The 23,405-nt window shown below is 37.7% G+C and overlaps 1 protein-coding gene across 5 annotated transcripts in view; it reads right to left on the minus strand.

Annotated features, from left to right (window-relative positions):
- Nucleotides 1–23,405, minus strand: part of LCLAT1 (lysocardiolipin acyltransferase 1) — a 263,073-nt gene that overhangs the window by 106,133 nt on the left and 133,535 nt on the right. For all 5 annotated transcript variants that reach the window (XM_022574146.3, XM_089923299.1, XM_089923300.1 and 2 more), the window contains one exon: nucleotides 12,295–12,493. In XM_022574146.3, coding sequence (XP_022429854.2) covers nucleotides 12,295–12,493 — 199 coding nt within the window. The remainder of the gene's footprint in view (nucleotides 1–12,294; nucleotides 12,494–23,405) is intronic.

Below are 23,405 nucleotides of genomic sequence, written 5' to 3' on the forward strand. Positions count from 1 at the left end.
TTTTTCTATAGCTGAGTAATATTCCACCGTCTATATTTACCATTTTCTTTATCCATTCATCTACCAATGGACACAAGTTGTTTCCATGTCTTGGTTATTGTAAATAATGCTGCAATGAACATGGGGGTGCAGATATCTTTTCAAGTTAGTGCTTTTGTTTTCCTCCAATAAATACCCAGAAGCAGAATTACCAGATCATATGGTAGTTCTATTTTTAATTTTGGGGGAACCTCCATATTGTTTTCCATAGCTTCTACACCAATGTACATTCCTACCAACAATGCACAAGCATTCCCTTTTCTCTATAGCCTCACCAACAGTTGTTATTGCTCAGCTTTTTGACAGTAGCCATTCTAACAGGTGTGATGTGGTATCTCATAGTTTTGATTTGCATTTTCCTCATGATTAGTGCTGTTGAGCACCTTTTCATGCACCTGTTGGCCATTTGTATGTCACCTTTGGAAAAATGTCCATTGATCTCCTCTGCTCATTTTTTAATTGGATTGTTATTTTGCTGTTGAGTTATATGAGTTCTTCATATATTTTGGATATTAACCCTTTGTCAAATATATGATTTGCAAATATTTTCTCCCATTCCATAGGTTGCCTTTTCATCTTGTTGATGGTTTCCTCTGTTGTGCAGAAGATTTTCAGTTTGATACAGTACCACTTTATCTTTGCTTTTGTTTCCTTTGCTTTTGGTACCAAATCCAAAAAAAGTCATCACCAGAACCAATGTCAAGAAGCTTGCCACCTATTTTTTTCTAGGATTTTTTAAGGTTTCAGGTCTTATGTTCAGGTCATTAATCCATTTTGAGTTAATTTTTGTGTACAGTGCAATATAGTAGTCCAGTTTTCACAACAAACACCATTTATTGAAAAGACTATCCCTTCTTTATTGTATACTCTTGGCTCTTTTGTCATAAATTAATTGACCATATATGTGTGGGTTTATTTCTGGGCTCTGTATTCTTTTGTACTGATCTATGTGTCTGTTTTTATGCCAATGCCATACTGTTCTGATTACTACAGTTTTGTAACTAGTCTGAAATCAGGGAGCATTATATCTCTAGCTTTGTTCTTCTTTCTCCAGACTGCTTTGGCTATTCTGAGTCTTTGTGGTTTCATACAAATTTTAGGGCTGTTTGTTCTATTTCTATCAAAAAATGCCATTGGAATTTTGATAGGGATAGCACTGGATCTGTAGATTGCTTTGGACAGTATGGACTTTTAAACAATACTAATTCTTCCAATCCGTGAGCACAGAATAGCTTTCCTTTCAGATATGAGCACAAATATCTTATTTGTCTACTTCGGCTTCTTTCATTGATACTGTATAATTTTCAGGGTACAAGTATTTCACCTCCTTTATTCCTATTTTATTCTCTGGTGCCATTGTAAATGGGATTGTTTTCTTAATTCCTCTTTCTGTTTAGTTTGTTATTAGTATATAGCAACACAACAGATTTTTGTTTATTAATTTTGTATTGTGCAACCTCACTGAATTCATTTATTCTAACAGTTTTTTGCTGGAGTCTTCATAGCTTTCTATATATAATATCATGTAATTTGCAAATAGTGATGGTTTTACTTCTTTTTTTCCCATTTGGATGCTATGTATGCAATCTATCTAATTTTGCCTAATTGCTCTGGCTAGAACTTCCAATATAATGTTGAATAAGAGTCGAGTGCATGGGCATCCTTGTCTTATTCCTGAACTTAGAAAAGAAGCTTTCAGCTTTCCATCACCATTAAGTCTGATATTAGCTGTGGGCCTCTCATATATGGCCTTTGATATATTGAAATACATTCCCTCCATACCCACCTTGCTGGAAGTTTTAGTATCAATGGATGTTAAGTTTTGTCAAATGCTTTGTTGTTGTTGCATCTATGGAGATGACCAGATAATTTTTATCCTTCCTTTTATCTCATTGATTGACTTGCAGATGTTGAACAATTTTTGCATCCCTAGGATAAATCCCACTTGATCATAGTGTATTATCTTTTTAGTGAACTGCTGAATTTGGTTTGCTAACATTTTGTTGAGGATTTTTACATCTATGTTCATCAGAGATATTGGCCTCTAATTTTCTTGTGGCATCTTTGTTTGGTTTTGGTATTGGGGTAATGCTGGCCTCATAAAATGACTTTCGAAGTGTTCCCTTCTCTTCTATGTTTCCTTCTTCTTTTCTTGGCTGCACTGAGTGGCATGTGGGATCTTAGTTCCCTGACCAGGGATCGAACCTGTGCCCCTGCATTGGAAACACAGAGTCTTAACCACTGGATTACCAGGGAAGTCCCATCTTCTATTTTTGGGAAGAGATTGAGAAGGATTAGTGTTAGTTCTTTAAATGCTGGGTACAATTCACCACTGAAGCCATCTGGTTTTGGACTTTTGTTTGTTGGGGGTTTTATGATTACTGATTCAATCTCCTTACTAGTAATGGGTCTGTTCAGACTTTCTATTTCTTCATGATTCCTAGGTCATATGTTTCTAGGAATTTATCCATTTCTTTCAGGTTGTCCAATTTACTGGCATATAATTGTTCATAGCAATCTCCCATGATTCTTCATATTTCTGTGGTATCAGTTGTACATCTACCCTTTCATTTCTGCTTTATTTGTGTCCTCTCTTTTTTTCTTGGTGAATCTAGCTAAAGCTTTGTCAGTTTCCTTTATCTCGTCAAAAAACCAACTTAGTTTCACTGATCTTTCCTACTGTCTTTTCAATTTCTCTTTCATTTATTTCCTTCCTTCTAACTTTGGGCCTTATTTAGTCTTCTTTTTCTAGTTCCTTGATGTATAAAGATAGGCTGTTTATTGAAGTCCCCTTTTAGAATTACTTTCGCTGCATCTCCTGAGTTTTGGTGTGTTGTATTTCCATTTCCATCTGTTTCAAGGTATTTTTTGATTTCTCTTTTGATTTCTTCTTTGACCCACTGGTTGTTCAGTAGTATGTTATTTAGCCTCCGCATACTTGAGTTTTCCAGTTTTTTTTTCTTGTAACTGATTTCTAGTTTCATAACGTTGTGATCGGAAAAGATTCCTTGACATGATTTCAACCTTCTTAAATGTAATAAAACTTGTTTTGAGGCCTAACATATGATCTATCCTGGAGAATATTCCATGTGAGCCTGAGAAAAATGTGCATTTTGTTGCTTTGGGATACAGTGTTCTATATGTTAAACTATATGTCAGACCAACTGGACTTAAGGCCAATGTTTCCTTATTGATTTTCTGTCTGGATAATCATCTATTGATGAAAATGGATATTAAAGTCCTCTACTATTACTGAATTGCTATTCTCCCTTTAGGTTTGTTAACATTTATGTATTTAGGTGCTCCTTTATTAGGTGCATAAATATTTACATATGTTATATACTCTTGTTGGATTGACCCCTTCATCATTATATAATGACCTTCTTTGTCTTTTATCACAGACTTTGTCTTAAAATCTATTTTGTCTGATATGAAGTACAGCTAACTCAGCTTTCTTTTGGTTTCCATTTGCATGGAATATCTTTTTCCACCCCTTCACTTTCAGTCTGTGTGTGTCCTTAGACCTGAGGTAGGTCTCTTATAGACACCATAAAGATAGGTCTTGTTTATTTTTAATCCATCAGCCACTTTTGTCTTCCAATTGAAGTATTTAATCCATTTACATTTAAAGTAATTATTGATAGCTATGTACTTACTGCCATTTGGCTAATTGTTTTGTGGCTGTTTTGTAATTCCTTTGTTCCTTTCTTCCTCTCTTGCTCTCTTCCTTTGTGATTTTCTGTAGTGGTGGGCTTAGATTCCTTTTTCTCTATCATTTGTGCATCTGCTACAGTTTTTTCCTTTGTGGTTACCATGAGACATAAAATAATGTATAACAGTTGTTTTAAGTTGATAACAACTTAAGTTGAGACACATTCTAAGGCTGTACATTTTTACTACTCCCCCACCATGTTATGTTTTTGAGGTCACAGTTTACAGCTTTTTATCTTCTGTATCCCTTAAAAATTATTGTAGCTATAGTTATTTTTAATACTTTTGTCTTTTAAACTTTATTCTAGCTTTAGAAGTGATTAACCCACAACCTTTACAACATTATTCTGAATTTTACTATATATTTATATTTACCAAGGATATTTATATGTTCATGTTTCCCAGTTCTAATTAGCACCTTTTCTTTTCAGCTTAAAGAAGTCCCTTTAACATTTCTTTGTAAGGCCATTCTAGAGGAGATGGACTCCTTGAGCTTTTGCTTGTCCACAGACCTCTCTCTCTCCTTCAACTCTGAAGGACAACTTTGCCAGATACAGTTTTCTTGACTGGCAGTTTTTTTCTTTCAGCACTTTGAATATAGCATGCTACTCCCGTCTGGTCTGCAAAGGTTCTTCTGAAAAATATGCTGATAATCTTATGGGGTTCCATTGTATGTAACAAGTTGTTTTCCTTTTACTGCTTTGAAAATGCTCTTCATATCTTTAAATTTTGACACTTTAACACATTATTGACTGGAGACATATTAATACATCTTTTGTTACCTGAATGTTATTGAAAGGAGATGTATCAGTATGTTTTTAGAGAGTGATACAATTAACATCACTGTGCAAAGTTGTTAGAGCTTAAAATTGATCAAGGGTTCATTATACAACTTGTGACTGTCAATATCATTCACATTTTGCTCCGTTAGGTTTTTGTTCCAACCTTGTGTATATTATAAACGTAAAATTTTCAAAAATGACTTATCGCAAAATTCTGAGTGGAGAAGAATTTTTCGGTGAATTCTATGCAGATACTTTCTCTGATTGTCTGAGTGACATATACACTAGTGTCTCAGAAGACAGTTCTTCAGAATATTCTGATTCAGATGATGTGAATATCAGACCAACAAAAAGACAAAAAAACCTTAGTGATTGATTCTGATACAGAAAGTGAAAATGAAACTCATTGCTGGAGAATTCTCCTTTGCTTCTATAGAAGAGTGGATTGAAGACATTTCATGAAAATTAGAAGACTTTACAGGTGTGTCAGGTGTAACTATTGAATGTAATAACCCACAAAGTGTTAGTGAAATAACAATTAATTTTTGGCTGACCAAAATAGAAATCACTGGCCACAGGCATTAATTTTTGCAAAAATCCCCTGTCAATAATGAGTTAATTATGTGTCTTGGTGTGAGGCTCTTTAAGTTCATCTTATTTGGAATTCTCTGGGCTTCCTGGATCTGGATATCTGTTTCCTTCCCCAGGCTGAGGTACTTTCAGCCGTTGTGTCTTCAAATAAGTTTTCTGCCCCTTTCTTTTTCTCTTCTTCTGGGGCCTCTATAATGTAAATGCAGGACCACTTGATGTTGTCCCATAATTCCCGTATCGTCAATGTTTTCCAGTTTTTATGTTTGCTGCTTTGATTGGTTATGTTCTACTGACCTGTCTTCAAGTTCACTGACCCTTTTCTACTGCTTAAACCATTAAACCCTCTGTTTTCAGTTCCGTTATTGTATTCTTCAGCTCTGTGACTTCTTATATATTCTATCTCTTTGTTAAACTTCTCATGCATTGTTCTCCTGAGCCCAATGAGCATCTTTAGGACTGTAATTTTGACCTCTTTACCACCAGGTTAATTACCTGTCTCCAGTTCATTAACATCTTTCCCTAAAGTTATATCTTGTTCCGTAATTTGGAATATATTCCTGTGTTTCTTAATTTCCCTTGACTCTCTGTGTTGGTTTCTATGCATTAGATATAATACCCAGCTCTCCCAGGCTTGTAGGAGAGTCCTCCTATAGGAGATGAACCTTATCATTCAACCCTGCTCTAGTTCTTGGCTGTCTCTTAAACCTTTGTGATTGTCTGAGCAGCCTACTTTATTTTTAGTGGCTCCCAGTAGTTGAGGATGGATATGCCAGTGTCGGGGGAGGATCTCAGCACCTTGATTCAGGCCAATTGGAAGTCAAACCCTCAGGCAGCTGCTTTTAAAGTACGTAAATATAGTTCTTTCAGGAGAAGACTTGGAGATGGGCTTTTATGTCTCCTCCCTCCATGCTAAATAAGCTCTAGAGTAATGGTTGGCTCTAAGAATTCTTTCTTTATTTGCTACTGTCCCATTGACCTCCCCCCTCCCCCCAAACACAAGCCCACTGGCTACAAGAGCCAGGTTATCAAGGGATGTGTTTTCTGGGTGACAGCCACAAAAGTCAGAGTGCCAGACAAGTATACAAGCTCCTTTCTTGGAGACACTGGTGACCAGAGGTGGGCCAGAGGGAGAGTGATATCCCCACCCCCAAGGTTTCTAGGTTACAGTCTGCCCTTAGATGTGTGTTTAATTAGAAGCCTGCCCCTCCGACCACAGCAAGGAATATAAGCAAATAGCCGTCTTTCACAGAAAGACTGGGGGATTTTCATTCAGCTGCCTCTGCACTGGGTCCCGGAGTATAGCCACAGAAGTGTGCGGGGCCCTTTAAAAACTATTTCTCAGTTTGCTATATCCTATGGGTCTCCACTGGCTTTCAAAGCTAGATGTTTTGAAGGCTCATCTCTCAGGTGCAGGTGTTAAAAGTTGGGGTGCTACTAGATGTGGGGTTCAAAACCTCCACTCCTGAGGGAGATGCTCAGAGTTGTCAGATTCCTCCTGATTGTGGGTTGCCCTGTGTTCCTGGCTGCACTAGTCTGGAGCACAGTTTCTGTCTGGCTGAACAGGAAGGTGGGAGGAAACAAGTGTGTCTTGTTTCAAATACCACAGATTATCATTGTTCTCGATGAGTCTTGGTATAAATTTTCTTGAATAAATGTTTCTTCATTTGCTGTATGTCCTTCGGACCATTTCTGGAGACTTTAAATGGCTGTTACTTCACCAGAATTTTCACCAGTTTTCCTGGGAAGTGGGTCTACAGAGCTCCTCATACCTTCATGTTGGAATTGCCTTTCCAGTCATCTTTTTTTTTTTATGAACTATTTTTTAAAAAATAATTTATTCATTTATTTTTGGCTGTGTTGGGTCTTTGTTGATGAGCGCGGGCTTTCTCTAGTTGCGGCGAGTGGGGGCTACTCTGTTGCAGTGCACGGGCTTCTCACTGCAGTGGCTTCTCTTGTTGTGGAGCATGGGCTCTAGGCATGTGGGCTTCAGTAGTTTTGGCACGCAGTTTCAGGAGTTGTGGCTCATAGGCTTAGTTGCTCCACGGCATGTGGGATCTTCCCAGACCAGGGATCGAACACGTGTCCCCTGCAGGGGCAGGCAGATTCTTAACCAGTGTGCTACCAGGGAAGTCCTCCAGTTGTCTTTTATTTATTTATTTATTTATTTTTAAAATAAATTTATTTTTATTTATTTACTTTTGGCTGTGTTGGGTCTTCGTTGCTGTGCACAGGCTTTCTCTAGTTGCAGCAAGTGGGGGCTACTCTTCATCGCGGTGTGTGGGCTTCTCACTGCGGTGGGTTGTAGCGAAGCACGGGCTCTAGGTGGGTGGCCTTCAGTAGTTGTGGTGCACGGGCTCAGTAGTTGTGGCTCATGGGCTCTAGAGCGCAGGCTCGGTAGTTGTGGCTCACGGGCTCTAGAGTGCAGGCTCAGTAGTTGTGGTGCAAGGGCTTGGTTGCTCCTCAGCATGCGGGATCTTCCTGGACCAGGGCTCAAACCCATGTCCCCTGTATTGGCAGGTGGATTCTTAACCAGTGCGCCACCCAGGGAATTCTCAGTCGTCTTTTACACCCAAGATTCTTCTTGGGTCGTACTTTTAAATATCACCCTTGTAATATTTAAGTTACATTGTTTTGACTGTCTTTTTTAGAGGCTCCAATTATACAGATGTTAGAACTCCTCTAACTAGGTTCCATTTCAACTACTTTCTCTCTGACAATTTTTTTTTCTCCTTTTCATTCTCTATTTTCTTTTGTTTTTTTTAAAATTGTGTTGGAGTATAGTCGATTTGCAATGTTGTGCTAGGTTCAAGTGTGCAGCAAAGTGATTTAGTTATACATATACATATGTTCATTCTTTTTCAGATTCTTTTCCCTTACAGGTTATTATAAAATATTGAGTATAGTTCTCTGTGCTATACAGTAGGTCCTTGTTGGTTATCTATCTTATATATAGTAGTTTGTGTGTGCTAATCACAAGCTCCTGATTTATCCCTCCCCATCCCCCCTTTGCTAACCTTAAGTTTGTTTTCGACATCTGTAAGTCCGTTTCTGGTTTGTAAATAACTTCATTTGTATAATTTTTTAAGATTCCACATGTAAATGATATCATATGATATTCGTCTTTCTCTGTCTGACTTACTTCACTCAGTATGATGATCTCTAGGTCCATCCATGTTGTTGCAAATGGCATTGTTTCATTCTTTTTTATGGCTGAGTAATATTCCATTGTATGTATGTACCACATCTTCTTTATCAATGGACATTTACGTTGAACACTGAGGTGAACTACTATGAACACTGAGGTGCCTGTATCTTTTCAGATTATGGTTTTCTCTGGATATATGCCCAGGAGTGGGATTGCTGGATGATATGGCAGTTCTATTTTTACTGTTTTCTCCATAGTGGATGTACCAATTTACACTCCCACCAACAGTGTAGGAGGATTCCCTTTTCTCCACAGCCTCTCCATCATTTATTGTTTGTAGACTTTTTGATGATGGCCATTCTGATCGGTGTGATGTGATATCTCATTGTAGTTTTGATTTGCATTTCTCTAATAATTAGTGATGTTGGGCATCTTTTCATGTGCCTTTTGGCCATGTGTATGTCTTCTTTGGAGAAATATTTATTTAGGTCTTCTGCCCATTTTGTGATTGGGTTGTTTGTTTTATCAATATTGAGCTGCATGAGCTGCTTGTAAATTTTGGAGATTAATCCCTTGTCGGTCGCATTGTTTGCAAATATTTTCTCCCATTCTGTGGGGTTTCTTTTTGTTTCACTTATGGTTTCCTCTGCTGTGAAAAAGCTTTTGAGTTTAATTAGGTCTCATTAGTTTATTTTTGTTTTTATTTCCATTACCCTAGCAGATGGATTGAAAAAGACCTTGCTGTGTTTTATGTCAAAGAGTGTTCTTCCTATGTTTTCCTCTAAGAGTTTCATAGTATCACATCTTCTATTTAGGTCTTTGATTCATTTTGAGTTTATTTTTGTGTCTAGCATTAGAGAATGTTCTAGTTTCATTCTTTTACATGTAGTTGTCCAGTTTTACCAGCACCACTTATTGAAGAAACTGACTTTTCTTCATTGTATAGTCTTGCCTCCTTTGTCATAGATTAATTGACCATATGTATGTGTGGGTTTATTTCTGGGCTTTCCATCGTGTTCCATTGATGTGTATATCTGTTTTTGTGCCAGTACCATACTGTTTTGATGACTGGAGCTTTGTAGTATGGTCTAGGGTCAGGGAGCATGGTTCCTCCATCTCTGTTTTTCTTTCTCAGGATTGCTTTGGCTATTCGAGGTCTTTTGTATTTTAATTTGTATTCCATACAAATTAAAAAATTTTTTTGTTCTAGTTCTGTGGAAAATGCCATTGATAATTTAATAGGGATTGCACTGAATCTGTAGATTGCCTTGGGTAGAATAGTCATTTTGACACTTGATTCTGGTAGCAGCTTTAGGATTCTCTATGTATAGTACCATGTCATCTGCAAACAGTGACTACTTCTGCAAACAGTCTTACTTCTTCTTTTCCAATCTGGATTTCTTTTATTTCTTTTATTCCTTTTTCTTCTCTGATTGCTGTGGCTAGGACTTCCAAGACTATGTTGAATAAAAGTGGCAAGAGTGTGGGAATTCCATGGTGGTCCAGGGGTTAGGACTCGGTGCTGTCACTGCTGTGGCCAAGGTTCAATCCCTGGCCAGGGAACTAAGATCCCACGAGCTGCATGGCATGGCCAACAAAAAAAAGTGGCTGAGAGTAGACATCCTTGTCCTGTTCTTCATCTTAGAGGAAATGCTTTCAGCTTTTCACTGTTGAGTCATTTTCTGTTTTCTTGTATTGCTCTTTTTGTTTTACTCTATTATTTTCCTCTTGGATATTTCATAATTCACTCTTCATTTCTGACATGATTTTGCCTTTTTGTTCTTTTTTTTCCTTGAATTCAACTGACTTATATTTCTCCTTGTTTTCTTGTCTATTACTGTTCATTGTATTTCTCACTCGAAAGTATCTTTTTTTTTTTAATATCCCCAAATGCTTAGTTAATGATAATCCATTCAGTTTGGAGTGTTGTGTTATGGTGTACATTTTTTGGCTTTTCGGTTTTTCAGTTCTGTCCTCCACTTAAGTTTCTTTTATGAATTTAAAAACCTTTTATGGTTATTGGGTTTTGCTGTATAATTTTGGGGGTGTGGTAAGCAAAGACTGTTATTTCTTGCTTCTCTTTTCATTCCTGCAGGATTTTTAATTTCCTTGTTTTCCTTCACTACCACACTTCTAAGGGAAGCTAGCCCTTCTCTATATATCTGATTCTCCCTCAGAAGCAATACTTCTCTGAGGCATCTTCAGGTCCCACTGTCTTTCTAATCACTTCCTTATATCTTGTGCTGTGAACTACTATGTCCAGACCTGTGTTCACTATTTTGGCATTTAGTGTTGGACTTTAATTTTTCTGGAGATGCTTTTGTCTGTGCTTCCTCTAAGTTTTCCATGCCTCTCTACTCTTAAGTCTCTACCCACTCTCAGAACCCACAGGTTTGCAATGATGGGAGGGTAGAAAGAACTCTTTTAGACTTCTCTACTTAATACCAGAACCTTCTAAATGCCTTGTCTCCTGGTCATGCTGAAGAGATGAGTGATATGTGGTTTTACTTCCTCTGCTGGTTGATTGGATGTTTTTTTGTTTTTTTAAAGATGAGGAAGGTCAGGCAGCTGCCATCGTCCTCCAAAAACCATTGTAAGAAGGCTCTTAATTATGGATTCAATCTCTCTCTTTATTAGACACGAAGCTGTTTTAATTTTCTTTTTCATTTGTTTTCATTATTATCAGATTTTGTCAGTTGTAATTTGTTGATTTCATATATATTTTCAAGCTCGTTCACATAATGTTCTTAATATTCTGTTTATTTTATGTAGGATCAGGAATGATAAACAAGACATTATCATTTTTTGATCAGTCTTTTTAGGAATGTGGCAGTTTTTAAAATACTATAATATCTTTGACATTTCTGCCATCAAGAGGTGAAGTCTATGCTGCCTCCCCTAGACTCCATGAGGACAGTGATGGCTTCCACCAATAATGTACTGTAGATGTGATGCTATATGAATTCTGGGGCTAGGTCATAAAATGCCTTGCAGCTTCCTGCTGGTTCTAGGGGGATGTTTGCTCTAGGGAAAGTCAGTTGCCATTTAAGGAATCTGACTATCCTGAGAGCACAATACTGTGCAAGTGACAAAGAGAAAGATAAAACTATTAGCATGAAGGCAACTAAAACACAAACATGCAGTGCTTCTTACTAGTCTATCCTGAGGACAATGCCTGCCCTTTGCCCTCACAAATCCTACACAATTTCAGTACACTGAGAGGCATGTGGTTTAGAGAGCAAAGAATTCAAATAAGAAATATTACATAGGAAACCAAAGAAGTACAGATTTAATGGATGAGGCTGTCAGGGAGTATAGTGGGCGCTTCATCCACTCATGTGAATAACTGGTTTGAATATATTTTTAGTCTGTTCCTCACCCCTACTTCATATTACAGAGTGGAGATCAATTAAGATTTAACATGCAATGTTGACATATCCCTACTTATCCACCACTCAGTGAACATGCTGCTTTCCTAACTATGGAAAATAAACATTTAATATTATAGTATACAACAAGGACAGTGAAAAGCCTTTAAAAAAAAAAAAAAGTGATGGATTAGGTAAGTAAGTTCAGAAAACCCCGGCACCTGGTATAACGCTTGGAACCAATGGTTATTCAATTACTATTTATTAGATGAATGTGAATGAATCAGTTCCTTTCAAGTACCTTATCAGCACAGACCACTTTCTGGTCTAAATCACCACAAGTATGACATGTAATAAAAAGTTACTGAACTATTAATTCATATTCTTCAAATGTTTGGTCCTTCTGGGACCATATCTACTTCCTTGTGAATAGTTTATTCTCTTTCAAGGTAAGATGTTTCCGAAAAAGGATTAAAATAATCTATAATCCCCTAAGGAAAAAAAAAAAAACCTGGTGATTGTTTTTGGCTAAGGAGGGAAAAAAGTGGAAAAGGCTTTAATACTTAAGTGGAGTTTAGTAAGTTATTCTGTAGTTTTAGAGTGAGTACATCACATATAAAATAAACGAACAACTTATAATAATTTGTGAATAGCCTACCAAATCCTGGAACACATTTGAGAGTGGCTTTGAGGCAAATTTTCTCTAATCTGAGGTAGCTGTATCTCATCAGACAATTCCACAGGAACATCCAGTCCATTCTTGTCCGATGATTCATGATAATGACACTTCTTTCTCCAGGAACAAATGCATCACCTGTTATAATCACTTTTACACCAAACACGGTCTCCAGCAATGCCTACAGAAAAAGCAATACAGATATTTAACAGTTTAAAGTTATGATTTTCCATAGGTAAATTTTATCATGTCCTATAAATAAATCTGATTTCTAATAAGTCAAAAGCATGTTATTTAAGAAAAAGAAGTTAATCTGGAAGAACATGAAGGCACTGTTTCAAGTTTCTGGCAGTTCCCTAATTTAAAAATGCTAACTTTCATTGAAATCTTCAAGATGGATTATTAAGACAAAAAGAAAAAGTACAAAAGGCATACAAAAAGTTTCCACTGTGTAATTTTTTCAGGTTATACATATATAAGGATTTTTAAATTTTTTAATAAAAAGAATAGTCAAGAAATTTAATACTGAACATAGGACTGAGGGAACAGAGTCAAATTTTTCATTTTATACCTTTCTGTACTAAGATTTTTTTAAACAAATACACATATCTGTTTTTTAAATATACAAAGAATGTACATTTACTAAAGTGCTGCAGCCCCAGTACCTACAACAGTGCTTGACACATAGAAGATCAAATATTTTATTTGCCAAATTTGCTTAATTAACTTTTCTGATGGCCAGGCATAAAGTATATATGAAATATTTAGAAGAAAATAAATTACAGACTGAAGTTCTTGAAAGGACAATAACATATTAATACTGATTTCAATGCCCACTTAAATTTCTGAATAATTTACATGTAACAAATTTACTAGTTAATAAATATTTGACTAATGGAGAGAAAACTGGTCCACAGCACATAAAAGACAAGAAAATCGAAAGTTCTCTGGCAATATTATGAAAGCTTTGATCAAAGTATAGCAAAGAAACTGTGGTACAGTTATGCAATGGAATATGATACAACAATGAAAACAAATGAACTGTGGACAGCTACAGCAACATGGACAACATACAAGCATAATGTTGAGAGAAAAAGAAACAAACAAGAATATATACATCAAGTGTCCATATATAAATCTTTCTGAAACAGACAGTAACTAAGATATTCTAGGGATAAATATACAGATGGTAAAAATACAAGTGGCAAAATTAAAAAGAAAAGCAAGGAAATAACTAACTTACAAGTCAGGACAGTAGCTACTTCTACTAGATAGGAAGGTGTCGCGACTGGGAAGCTCGGTGGCTGCTGACAACTTCCTACTTCCTGATTTGGCTGATAGTTACACTTTAAAATTATTTATCGAAGTGCCTTTATGTTTTATTAATTTTTCAGTATATTTAAAAGAAGTATAATACAAAAGAACAATAGGACCTCAACTAGGACCAAGAAAAAAACAAGTTAAAAGGAATATTAGCTTTAAAAACAAGTTAGATATGTTTGTTATTATGTCCACAGTATTACAGAGTCAGAGGGTTAAGATGTACAACATGATCATTTGGACTAAAGTAGCTACAAAATGCCTGCGGTTTTCGTCAAATTTTCAAAAGCGTCCATAACCACTCAAATAGTTATAATCCCCCCCCTCACTCCAAAGTCTGGGAACTTAAGTTCCAATGTAGAAGAGAGTTCAGGATGGAGAGGATCAGGGAGGAGCCCTCTAGACTTGGACCCACAGCAAGAAATAACCATTTTTCCACTTAAAGTGTAAAGGGCTGTCAACTACCAAAGTGGATCACTGAATTAAATGTCTTGGCCCAGATGACATGTCTGAAGTCACCATCCAAGGTTAGTTTAGATCAACCCCACTCTGCATTCCAAATATGATATACTTTTCAGATTTTGCAAAGAACTGAAATGCAAGGAACCCTTCCTTTAACTGGTAGAAAGAGGCAGCTGACTACTAATTGTATGTTGTACTATAGAAAACAGTTAAAAACCTTAAGCCTATAATTCCCAAACAAACACCAACTCTCACCTTACATGTGTAATTTCTAATACATGTTTCCTATGAATCCCAAAACAATCGTTAGCCTTTCGTTATAGTGAATGTCAAAAAAAAAAAATCCTAGACTGTAGAGGAGCATATCATGAAGTATTCTCCTCCCTGCCATCCAGCACTCTATCAGAATGTGCCTGCAAGTTATATATAATCTTCTGGGCAGCCTAGATCTCTAGTTCACATTAATCATTTTTAATACCAGATAAGACATACCCAGTCAACGTTATTTACAGCTCCTGCAAAAGCAGAATAACAAATACACTATAGAAATAAAGTTGTAATGCCTATAAAGAACTCCAGAATTCAAATATTCCAGATCAAAAACTGTTTAAAAAAAAAAGACACTATTCTCATATTCCTCATATTTGTTGTTTGTTTCTAGTACAGAAAATAACAGTTTTAGCAGTAAGAAACAAATCTTATAAAATTTTATGTCTTAAACTGAACCAAGAGTGATAATTCTCATGACTTTTACTTAACTGGTCAAAGATCTCGCCTAGAATTAGAAACACAGAAGTTAATTTCTGAGGATCTTTTATATACCACTATTTACTACCTCCAAGTGTGTATGAAAACAAAGATGAATGGGTCCCCTCATGATCACAGACAATCAGTTTTGCCATCATGCCCCATGTTCCTATTTATTACTCCAGTGGATCTTTACTTAGTCTGATGTAAGGAAGATCTATGACGTTCCTCATCTCCAAGTCTGCCTTGGCTTTTCAGACTAAGCTTAAGGTCCGGCTCCTCAAATCCTTAGCTATTTAAAGACGTGCAATCCCAAGTCATTCATCAATCCCAAATCATTCATCAAAGACTGAGACCCCCTTTCTTAAGAGGAGCAGTCTAGACGGAAATTATATTCAGTAATCTATGTTTGTTGAACACCTGTTGTGTTCTAGGATGGGAATGGAATCAGCAAGCTGTGGAAGAGACATGTGTCCTAGATGGGGAGTTAGAAAATGACTGCTGGATTCCTACGACATGATTTATGGTGAAAGGACAGAACTCCAAGTAGTTCTAATAATCTCAGTAATTAGCTAACAAACACTGTTGGAAAGACTCAGAACTTTCAGAAGGAAAAACTGCTCTGGGCACAAGCAAAGTTTGACCTGACAGTATTGATTATGCTGAAGAGAACCATTCAAAAGTTAAATGAACAAGGATATGTACTCCTCATTACAAAAATGTTCCAGGGGAGACTGAATTGCAGAGTAGAAGTACTTTGCAGACTTCAGGAAAGGATTCTCAGACACACAGATAAGTTAGACTAGGTGACCTCAAAGTCTCACCTAAGATTCTAAATGATTTTATTGTGGTACCTCATTTAACAGAAAATGTGCCAGTTAAAAATAGTAAGATAAGAAAAATCTTGCCAATGAAATCATTTTAAGGAACAGGAGAAGCTTACAAAAGAAAAGATCATTTGTGACCATTTCTGTGAAGCAATAATTAGACTAAATGCATTTACCCTAATTTATTTTTACTGAAAAATTATTTTTAACTGGTTGGGATTGCTTAAAATAAAGTACACCTATGGGGAGAGAAAGCTAAATTCCTTCTGAATAAAAAAATGATCTGTTGTACTATTTGCTTCAAAATAAAAACTCCATTAGCACCTTATGAAGGTATGAAATAAAAGATATAAAAGACACCCTGACAGTTTTTCCTCCATTTCTTTTAACAGAGGTGTTCACTTTCTCAAAACTAGAACATCAACTTTCTATAACCTCGCTACAAGGGATTCAACTTCTATAAATTTCTAACTGAATGACTCTCTGCTCGATATGCCACTACTGGTGAGTAAGCCAGTGAGTTAAAAAGTTGAGTAACAGAAGTTTTTGCAAGTATACACCAATTTAACACTACAGTGGTGGTTGAATCTTGCCTATATGATAAGCTCTGAAGAGAGGTAGTAAGGCAAAAGTCAGGAATAGCTGAAATTACCCTTGAATATCTCATAGGAAAGTACCTACAAGAGACCAGCACACATCAGTAAGAGCAGCTCAGCCTGTTTTTTCTAAATGTTGGACCAGATTTCTCCAACTGACCATCAGATGAAATTATTGGTTTGCATATTGTTTTAAACACAAGAATCATATTCAGCACCGGACCACTCACATTTCAAACATTCAGTCTCATCTCTCCACTCTCCCCATATCCGCCCTAGTACACGTAAGTGAAGCTGTAGAAGGTAAATAGATATATGACATAATTCTGCTGTAACAGTATTGGTACTAGTAGTAACAGTAGTAGGAGCAGCTATGGCTTAATTTGTCCATTTCTTCCAGAGTAATAGATTTTAATTGTGTCCATGGCTGTCAGAAAAAAAGACTACACTTCCCAGATTCTGTTACAGCTTTTAGCTGTTCTCACCAATGGGGTGAGCAGGAGAGGTTATGTACAACTTGTAATTCACTGGTCTAAAGGGAAAGCACTTGCTCTGGACTTCCTTCCTTCCCCACTTCCTGCTGAGTGGGGGAAAGAAGGGGTAGTGAACAGTCTTGACCATATAGAAGAGGATATTATGCCAGGCTGGGTGGAAGGAATCGGAGTCCCTGAGTGACATCAGGGAACAAAGCTAACCTATCAACCTGGACTTGAGGGTGGATAAAGTTCTGCCTTTTTCCAGCCACTATGTTTTGAACTTTCTTTGATAATGTAGTTTAGCCTACCCCCTAAAACTTTTATAGTAGCAAACATTTACTGCTTACTTTGGAAAGGCTATGTTCATTATCTCATCTAGTCATCACAATAACTCTGTGGTAGGCGGTATTAGAACTCCTTTATTTATTTATTTATTTTTAAACAGATGAAGGAAGAGAAGTTTAGAGAAGCTAAGTAGTTTAGCCAAGTTCAAATGACTAGAAAGTGGGAAGGCCAACAGTGAAACCAAAAGTCTGTTTCTAATACCTGTACGAATAAGCAGTCTGCTTATATTGGCTTTCCAAAGAAATTAGATTGATTAGACCCTGGAAAGCATAACAATTGCAATGATTTCTACCAATGTGGTAACTCAAGAAAATACTCAAAACTCTTACGGTTTTGGTGGAGAGATTCAGCCAAAAACATGTAATTTATAATCAAAAAGTCAAAGTCATACACTGTGGAAAATTTATCACATTAAAGAAAACGAAGTGTAGCAGCAACATATGACTGTTATTAAAAAAAATAATTTACCTCTAAATGTTTGCTTTAGAATCAGATACACATTGCTGACTCTGGAATGGATCTCAAAAGATCACCTACTCCAATTTCCTTATTGTACAGATGATGAAATAAAAACCTTAAAGTTATGTAGATGACTTGAAAATTTATAACTTTCAAAACAAAATGTCTCTGATTTTATAATGACTATAAATAGAATTATTTAACAGTTTGTGAGATGACTTATTAGAAATAGCTCCTTGTGATGGTTAATTTTATGTAACTGAACAATACGCTTATTTCACTTAATATAAATATTTCATGGAGAAATGCTTTATAAATAAATGAGTAATGGTGATTGAAACAATACCACAAAATGAATATTTTACATTAAATCATATGTTTGACGGCTGCAACAAAACACTGGGCTTCATATCTTTAAAGCTGATTTAAAAATCTAACTCTAAAAAGTCATGGCCTGGAAAGTCAACTTCTGTCCTCTAACAAAGGAAGTAGTCTTTCAGTCAAATGAAAGCCAGAAAAGAAACTAGTCAAGTTGTGTAAATCTACAACTAGGAAAGACAGTTTAGGTAGAGAACTATTATCTATCTCCACAAGGACAGAGGTCATATGCTAGGATGGTCGACACTTAAGAGTTAATAAATTAATAATAAATAAATGAGTGTACAGGGATCCTGCTGCTACTTTTTCAATAAACACAAGTTACAACACAAAACACCCTTCTATTAAGAGAAAGAAATTTTGCCTGAAAGATAAGGATATATACTAATAATGTAGGAATTATGCAAATATTCAATGCAAAGTATTTCCTACAGAAAAATAAAAAAAGAGGATGAGGGCCCTAACAGAGTAAGTGGCACCACACTTAACTACCCAGCTGACTTACAGGAGAATATAGTCATTATAATTACAACCTGAGGAATCTCAAGACAGTAGTGAAACCAATAATGTAAGTTCTAGAACTTTACAGTATTTTAAATCGAAATCCACTGTGTAAACAAAACACAGATTAGAGATGGCAAAATAGAGGGTCACAGTGAACTTGGTGACCTGTGTAACAATCTAAGCAATCTAACATACATATAATTGTGGACACAAAAGGATAAAAGAGAGTAAACGGGGCAGAAAGAAATAATGGCCCCAAATTTCCCAATCTGGACAAAAACAAAGCTACAGATCTAAGACGTCCAATGGAACATGGCAAAATAAAGAAAACTATACCTAAGCATATCATAATCAAACTGCTAAAAAACAAAGAAATCTTTAAAGCAGCCAGAGGAAAATGACACATTACATAAAGGGAAGCAACAACACGTATGATAGCTAACTTTTTATCAAAAACAATGGAGAACTTCAAGAGGAACATAAGACAGGGAACTTCAAAGTGGGGGGTGGGGAGCCCCGCAGGGGGAGTCATCCCAGAAATGCCAGCAACATTAGCCTTCAAAAATAGAGGCAAACTTAGCTTTTAATTAAATAAAAACAGAATCCATCTACAGGAGCCCTCACTACAAGAAAAGCTTAAGGAAGTTCTTCAGGCTGACGGGAAATGTCACTAGGTAGAAACTGTACCATACAGGAAGAATAAAGAACACTGTGGGACTTCCCTGGTGGCACAGTGGTTAAGAATCCTCCTGCCAATGCAGGGAACATGGGGTCGATCCCTGCTCCAGGAAGATCCCACATGCTGCAGAGCAGCTAAGCCCGTGTGCCACAACTACTGAGCCTGCACTCCATAACTACTGGGCCCACACGTCACAACTACTGAAACCTGTGTGCCTAGAGCCTGTGCTCTGCAACAAGAGAAGCCACCAGAGAGAGAAGCCCACGCACCACAACGAAAGGTAGCCCCAGCTTGCCACAACTAGAGAAAGCCCGCGTGTAGCACTGAAGACCCAACGCAGCCAAAAAACAAAAAACACTGTAAATGGATGCCATTTAGATAAAACACTGTTCTACAGAGTTTACTGTGTAAGTAGATGCAATATGACAATAACAGCACAAAGAATGTGAGAATAAATGCACCACACTGTTACAAAGCTCTTACATTTTATATGTAGTAAAATTACTCTAGGTGGACTGTGACACACTAAGGATACATACGTAATCCCTAAAGGCATGATTTTATAACATTTATAAAAATATAAACATATATATATATATATATATATAAATTTTTCTTTCAACAAATAGAGGAGAGAATACAGCACAATTCTTGATACTAAAGTTTGAGATAGTTTGACCCTGAAACTTCTTTATGTTTGTCCACTCATCCAACGAGTATTTACTAATATGCTCCTTGTTCCAGGTATTTCAGCAACCTATGTCTTTAGTTTCTCTAGAAAAAGAAAAGGCTTTCTATGACTATTTCTTGCCAACTTTCCTCTTCCACTGCAAGCGAATCACCTCACTAATGAAACTGATTTTATTACAAGTTGATGGTTTCTCAGATTCCCACCCCGCCCCCAAAGTCAGGTATTCCCTGGCTTGAAAAGAACTCCAAACCTTCTTCTTTAGAAACAATCATGAGGTGCCAATGAGTTTCTTACCACCTGGAATGGTTAAGGTGCCAGGTGACTCTGACCAACACTTGAAGGTTTTCTTATCACCTAAAGCTCTAATGGCAGCAGACAAACTGGGTTTAATCTCAACTCTGTTTAAATAATTTGCTTATGCATGTGAACTTGGGCAAATTATTAAACTTCTCAAAATTTCCATTTCCTCTTCTGTAAAATGGGGATAATGGTGGCACCTAAAATGTAGCTGTCTTATTAAAGCACTTAGCATAACATCTGCCACGTAAGTGGTCAATAGCTATGATCATCATTACCCTTCGGTTTTTAGTTTGATTTTTCCTTTTAACAAAACCTCCTAATTCTTCTCCTTATATCTGAATTAAATATGCCATACCTTTCCACAGGTATTTATCTACCAGTAGGTTACAATCCCTTTAGTTTGTGCCTGTACAAAAGTCAGCTTTAAGTACAATAGAGAAAAGAAAATGAGAAGAAGGAGGAGACTACTTTTAGTTTAACAATATCACATTTCATAAAACAGATATGCCTGAATAAAATATTTTTAATTAACCTTGTAACAAGGGAGGAATATAATCTGTAAAATTATTCATCACAGGATTTATTTTTAAAATATGAGAAGGAGAGTGCACTGTAAACAATTTATTAAAATTCAATTTACAGGGAACTTTTGAGAAACGTCTACTCTATCAAGGTAGGTACTCCCCCACCAACCACTGTTTCTGGAAATCTTTCCCTATCAACCTCCACCTGAGGGGTCTATAGCATCAGCATTCATACTTTCCTCTCTACAAACACAACAATGGCAGTCTGCCTGAGCGGAAAAAGACAACTCATTCAAAAGAAACAGGTAGAGAAGACCCTTCGACAAGTGAAGGAAAAGTATTCCCTCCTTCTTCTCCTTTTCAGGTATTATACTCACCACCTCCACCAAGACAGGTCAATAAACCCAGTAAAATTAAGTTCCAGGTGTTGCTCAGGGAAAAGAAGGAACAGAACACTCTCAGGAAATATGACCCATTCAAGGTAAAGGAGGCTGCTTGCACAACGCTTCATTTTTGGAGAAGGCACTGCTCTTAAGCAACAACAAAGGGCTGAAACCAGTTCAGTGCCAGAGAAGGGAGAAGTATAGACTGGAAACCTATAAGGAGTAAGCAGCTCTCAGGGTCAGAGGGACATGTGCTCAGAGCAGTATGCACAGACCTCGTAGCAAATATCTAGCTGTTCCAAGAATTTACTATACATTTTGTATGCACTTTTACCTCACACGTTTTCAACCCAGCCCACAGACAGAAAATCACATCATTCCTAAATTCTGTGGTTACTGGGGAGACTTGATCACATCAATGTCACAAGTTTTAAAAAGTCTGTTATCTGAATCTTAATTTTTATCATTTTATAAAATAAATGGAGGAGGTGGAGACAAGAGGGCGAAGTACAAGAACATGAGCGCGCTTCTTCTTACAAAAACACCAAAACCACAACTAACTGCTGAACAATCATCAACCAAAAAAAAACACTTGAACCTACCAAAAAAGATATCCTACATCTAAAGACAAAGAAGCGACAACGAGACAGCAGAACGGGCGGAAACACGATAAAATCAAATCCCATACCTGCTGGGTGGGCAACCCACAAATTGGAAAATAATACCACAGAAGTTCTCTCACAGGAGTGAAAATTCTGAGCCCCACATCAGGCTCCCCAGCCTGTGGGTCTGGCAAAAGGAGAAGGAGCCCCCAGAGAACCCAGCTTTGAAGGCCAGCAGGGTTTGAAAGGAGGGGTTCCACAGGGCTGGGGGAAACAGAAATTCCACCCTTGGAGGGCTCACACAAGGTGTCGTGTGCACCAGGACCCAGGGAAAAAAGCAGTGACCTCATAAGAGCCTGGGCCAGACCTACCTGCTGGTATTAGAGGGTCTCCTGCAAAGGAGGGGACACACTGTGGCTCACCGGGGGTACAAAAACACTGGTGGCGATAGTTCTGGGGAGTACTCATTGACGTGAGCCCTCCTGGAGGCTGCCATTTTATGACCAAGACCTGGCCCTACCAACAGCCTGTAGGCTCCAGTGATGGGACACCTTAAGCCAAACAAACAAGGGGGCGGGGGGGGGGGGGGGCGGAGATGCAGCCCCACCCATCAGGAGACAGGCTAGTTAAAGTCTTCCTGAGCACACAGCTGCCAGATAAACACACCCCAACACAGACCTGCCCACCAGAAGGACAAGACACAGCTCCACCCACCAGTGCGCAGGAACCAGTCAATCCCACCAGGAAACCTGCATAAGCCTCTCAGACAGCATCATCCACCAGGGGGCAGACAGTAGAAGCAAGAAAACTACATCCCTGCAGGCTGCAGAATGGAAACTGCAATCACAGAAAGTTAGACAAAATGGGATGAGAGAGGAATATGTCCCAGATGAAGGAACAAGATAAAATCCCAGAAGAAAAACAAAGTGAAGTAGAGATAGGCAATCTACCTGAAAAGAATTCAGAGCAATGATAGTAAAGATGATCCAAGATCTCAGAAAAAGAATGGAGGCACAGATCTAGACAATGCAAGAAATATTTAACAAAGACCTAGGAGAAATAAAGAATAAACACACAGATGAACAATAACTGAAATAAAAAATACACTACAAAGGGGCTTCCCGGGTGGCGCAGTGGTTGAGGGTCCACTTGCCGATGCAGGGCACACAGATTCGTGCCCCAGTCCGGGAAGATCCCACATGCCGCCGAGTGGCTGGGCCCGTGAGCCATGGCCCCTGAGCCTGTACGTCCGGAGCCTGTGCTCCGCAACGGGAGAGGCCACAACAGTGAGAGGCCTAAGTACAGCAAAAAAAAAAAATGCTACAAAGAATCAATAGCAGGATAAATGAGGCAGAATAACAGATAAATGAGCTGGAAGACAGAATGGTGGAAATCACTGCCGTGGAACAGAATAAAGAAAAAGGAATAAAAGGAAATGAGGACAGATGAGGACAGTCTAAAAGGCCTCTGGGACAATATTAAATGCACCAACATTCGCATTATAGGGATCCCAGAAGGAGAAGAGAGAGAGAAAGGGCCTGAGAAAATATTTGAATAGATAATAGCTGAAAACTTCCCTAACTTGGGAAAGGAAACAGTCACCCGAGTCCAGGAAGCACAAAGATAAGCCCAAGGAGGAACACACAGTAATCAAACTGACAAAAATTAAAGACAAAAAATATAAAAAGCAACAAGAGGGGCTTCCCTGGTGGCGCAGTGGTTGAGAGTCCGCCTGCCGATGCAGGGGACGCGGGTTCATGCCCCGGTCCGGGAGGATCCCACGTGCCACAGAGCGGCTGG

This window comes from Delphinapterus leucas, chromosome 13 (assembly GCF_059928025.1).
Source record: "Delphinapterus leucas isolate spDelLeu-1000000601 "Yukka" chromosome 13, BTC_Dleu_Yukka2, whole genome shotgun sequence".
NCBI classification, from domain to species: domain Eukaryota; kingdom Metazoa; phylum Chordata; class Mammalia; order Artiodactyla; family Monodontidae; genus Delphinapterus; species Delphinapterus leucas.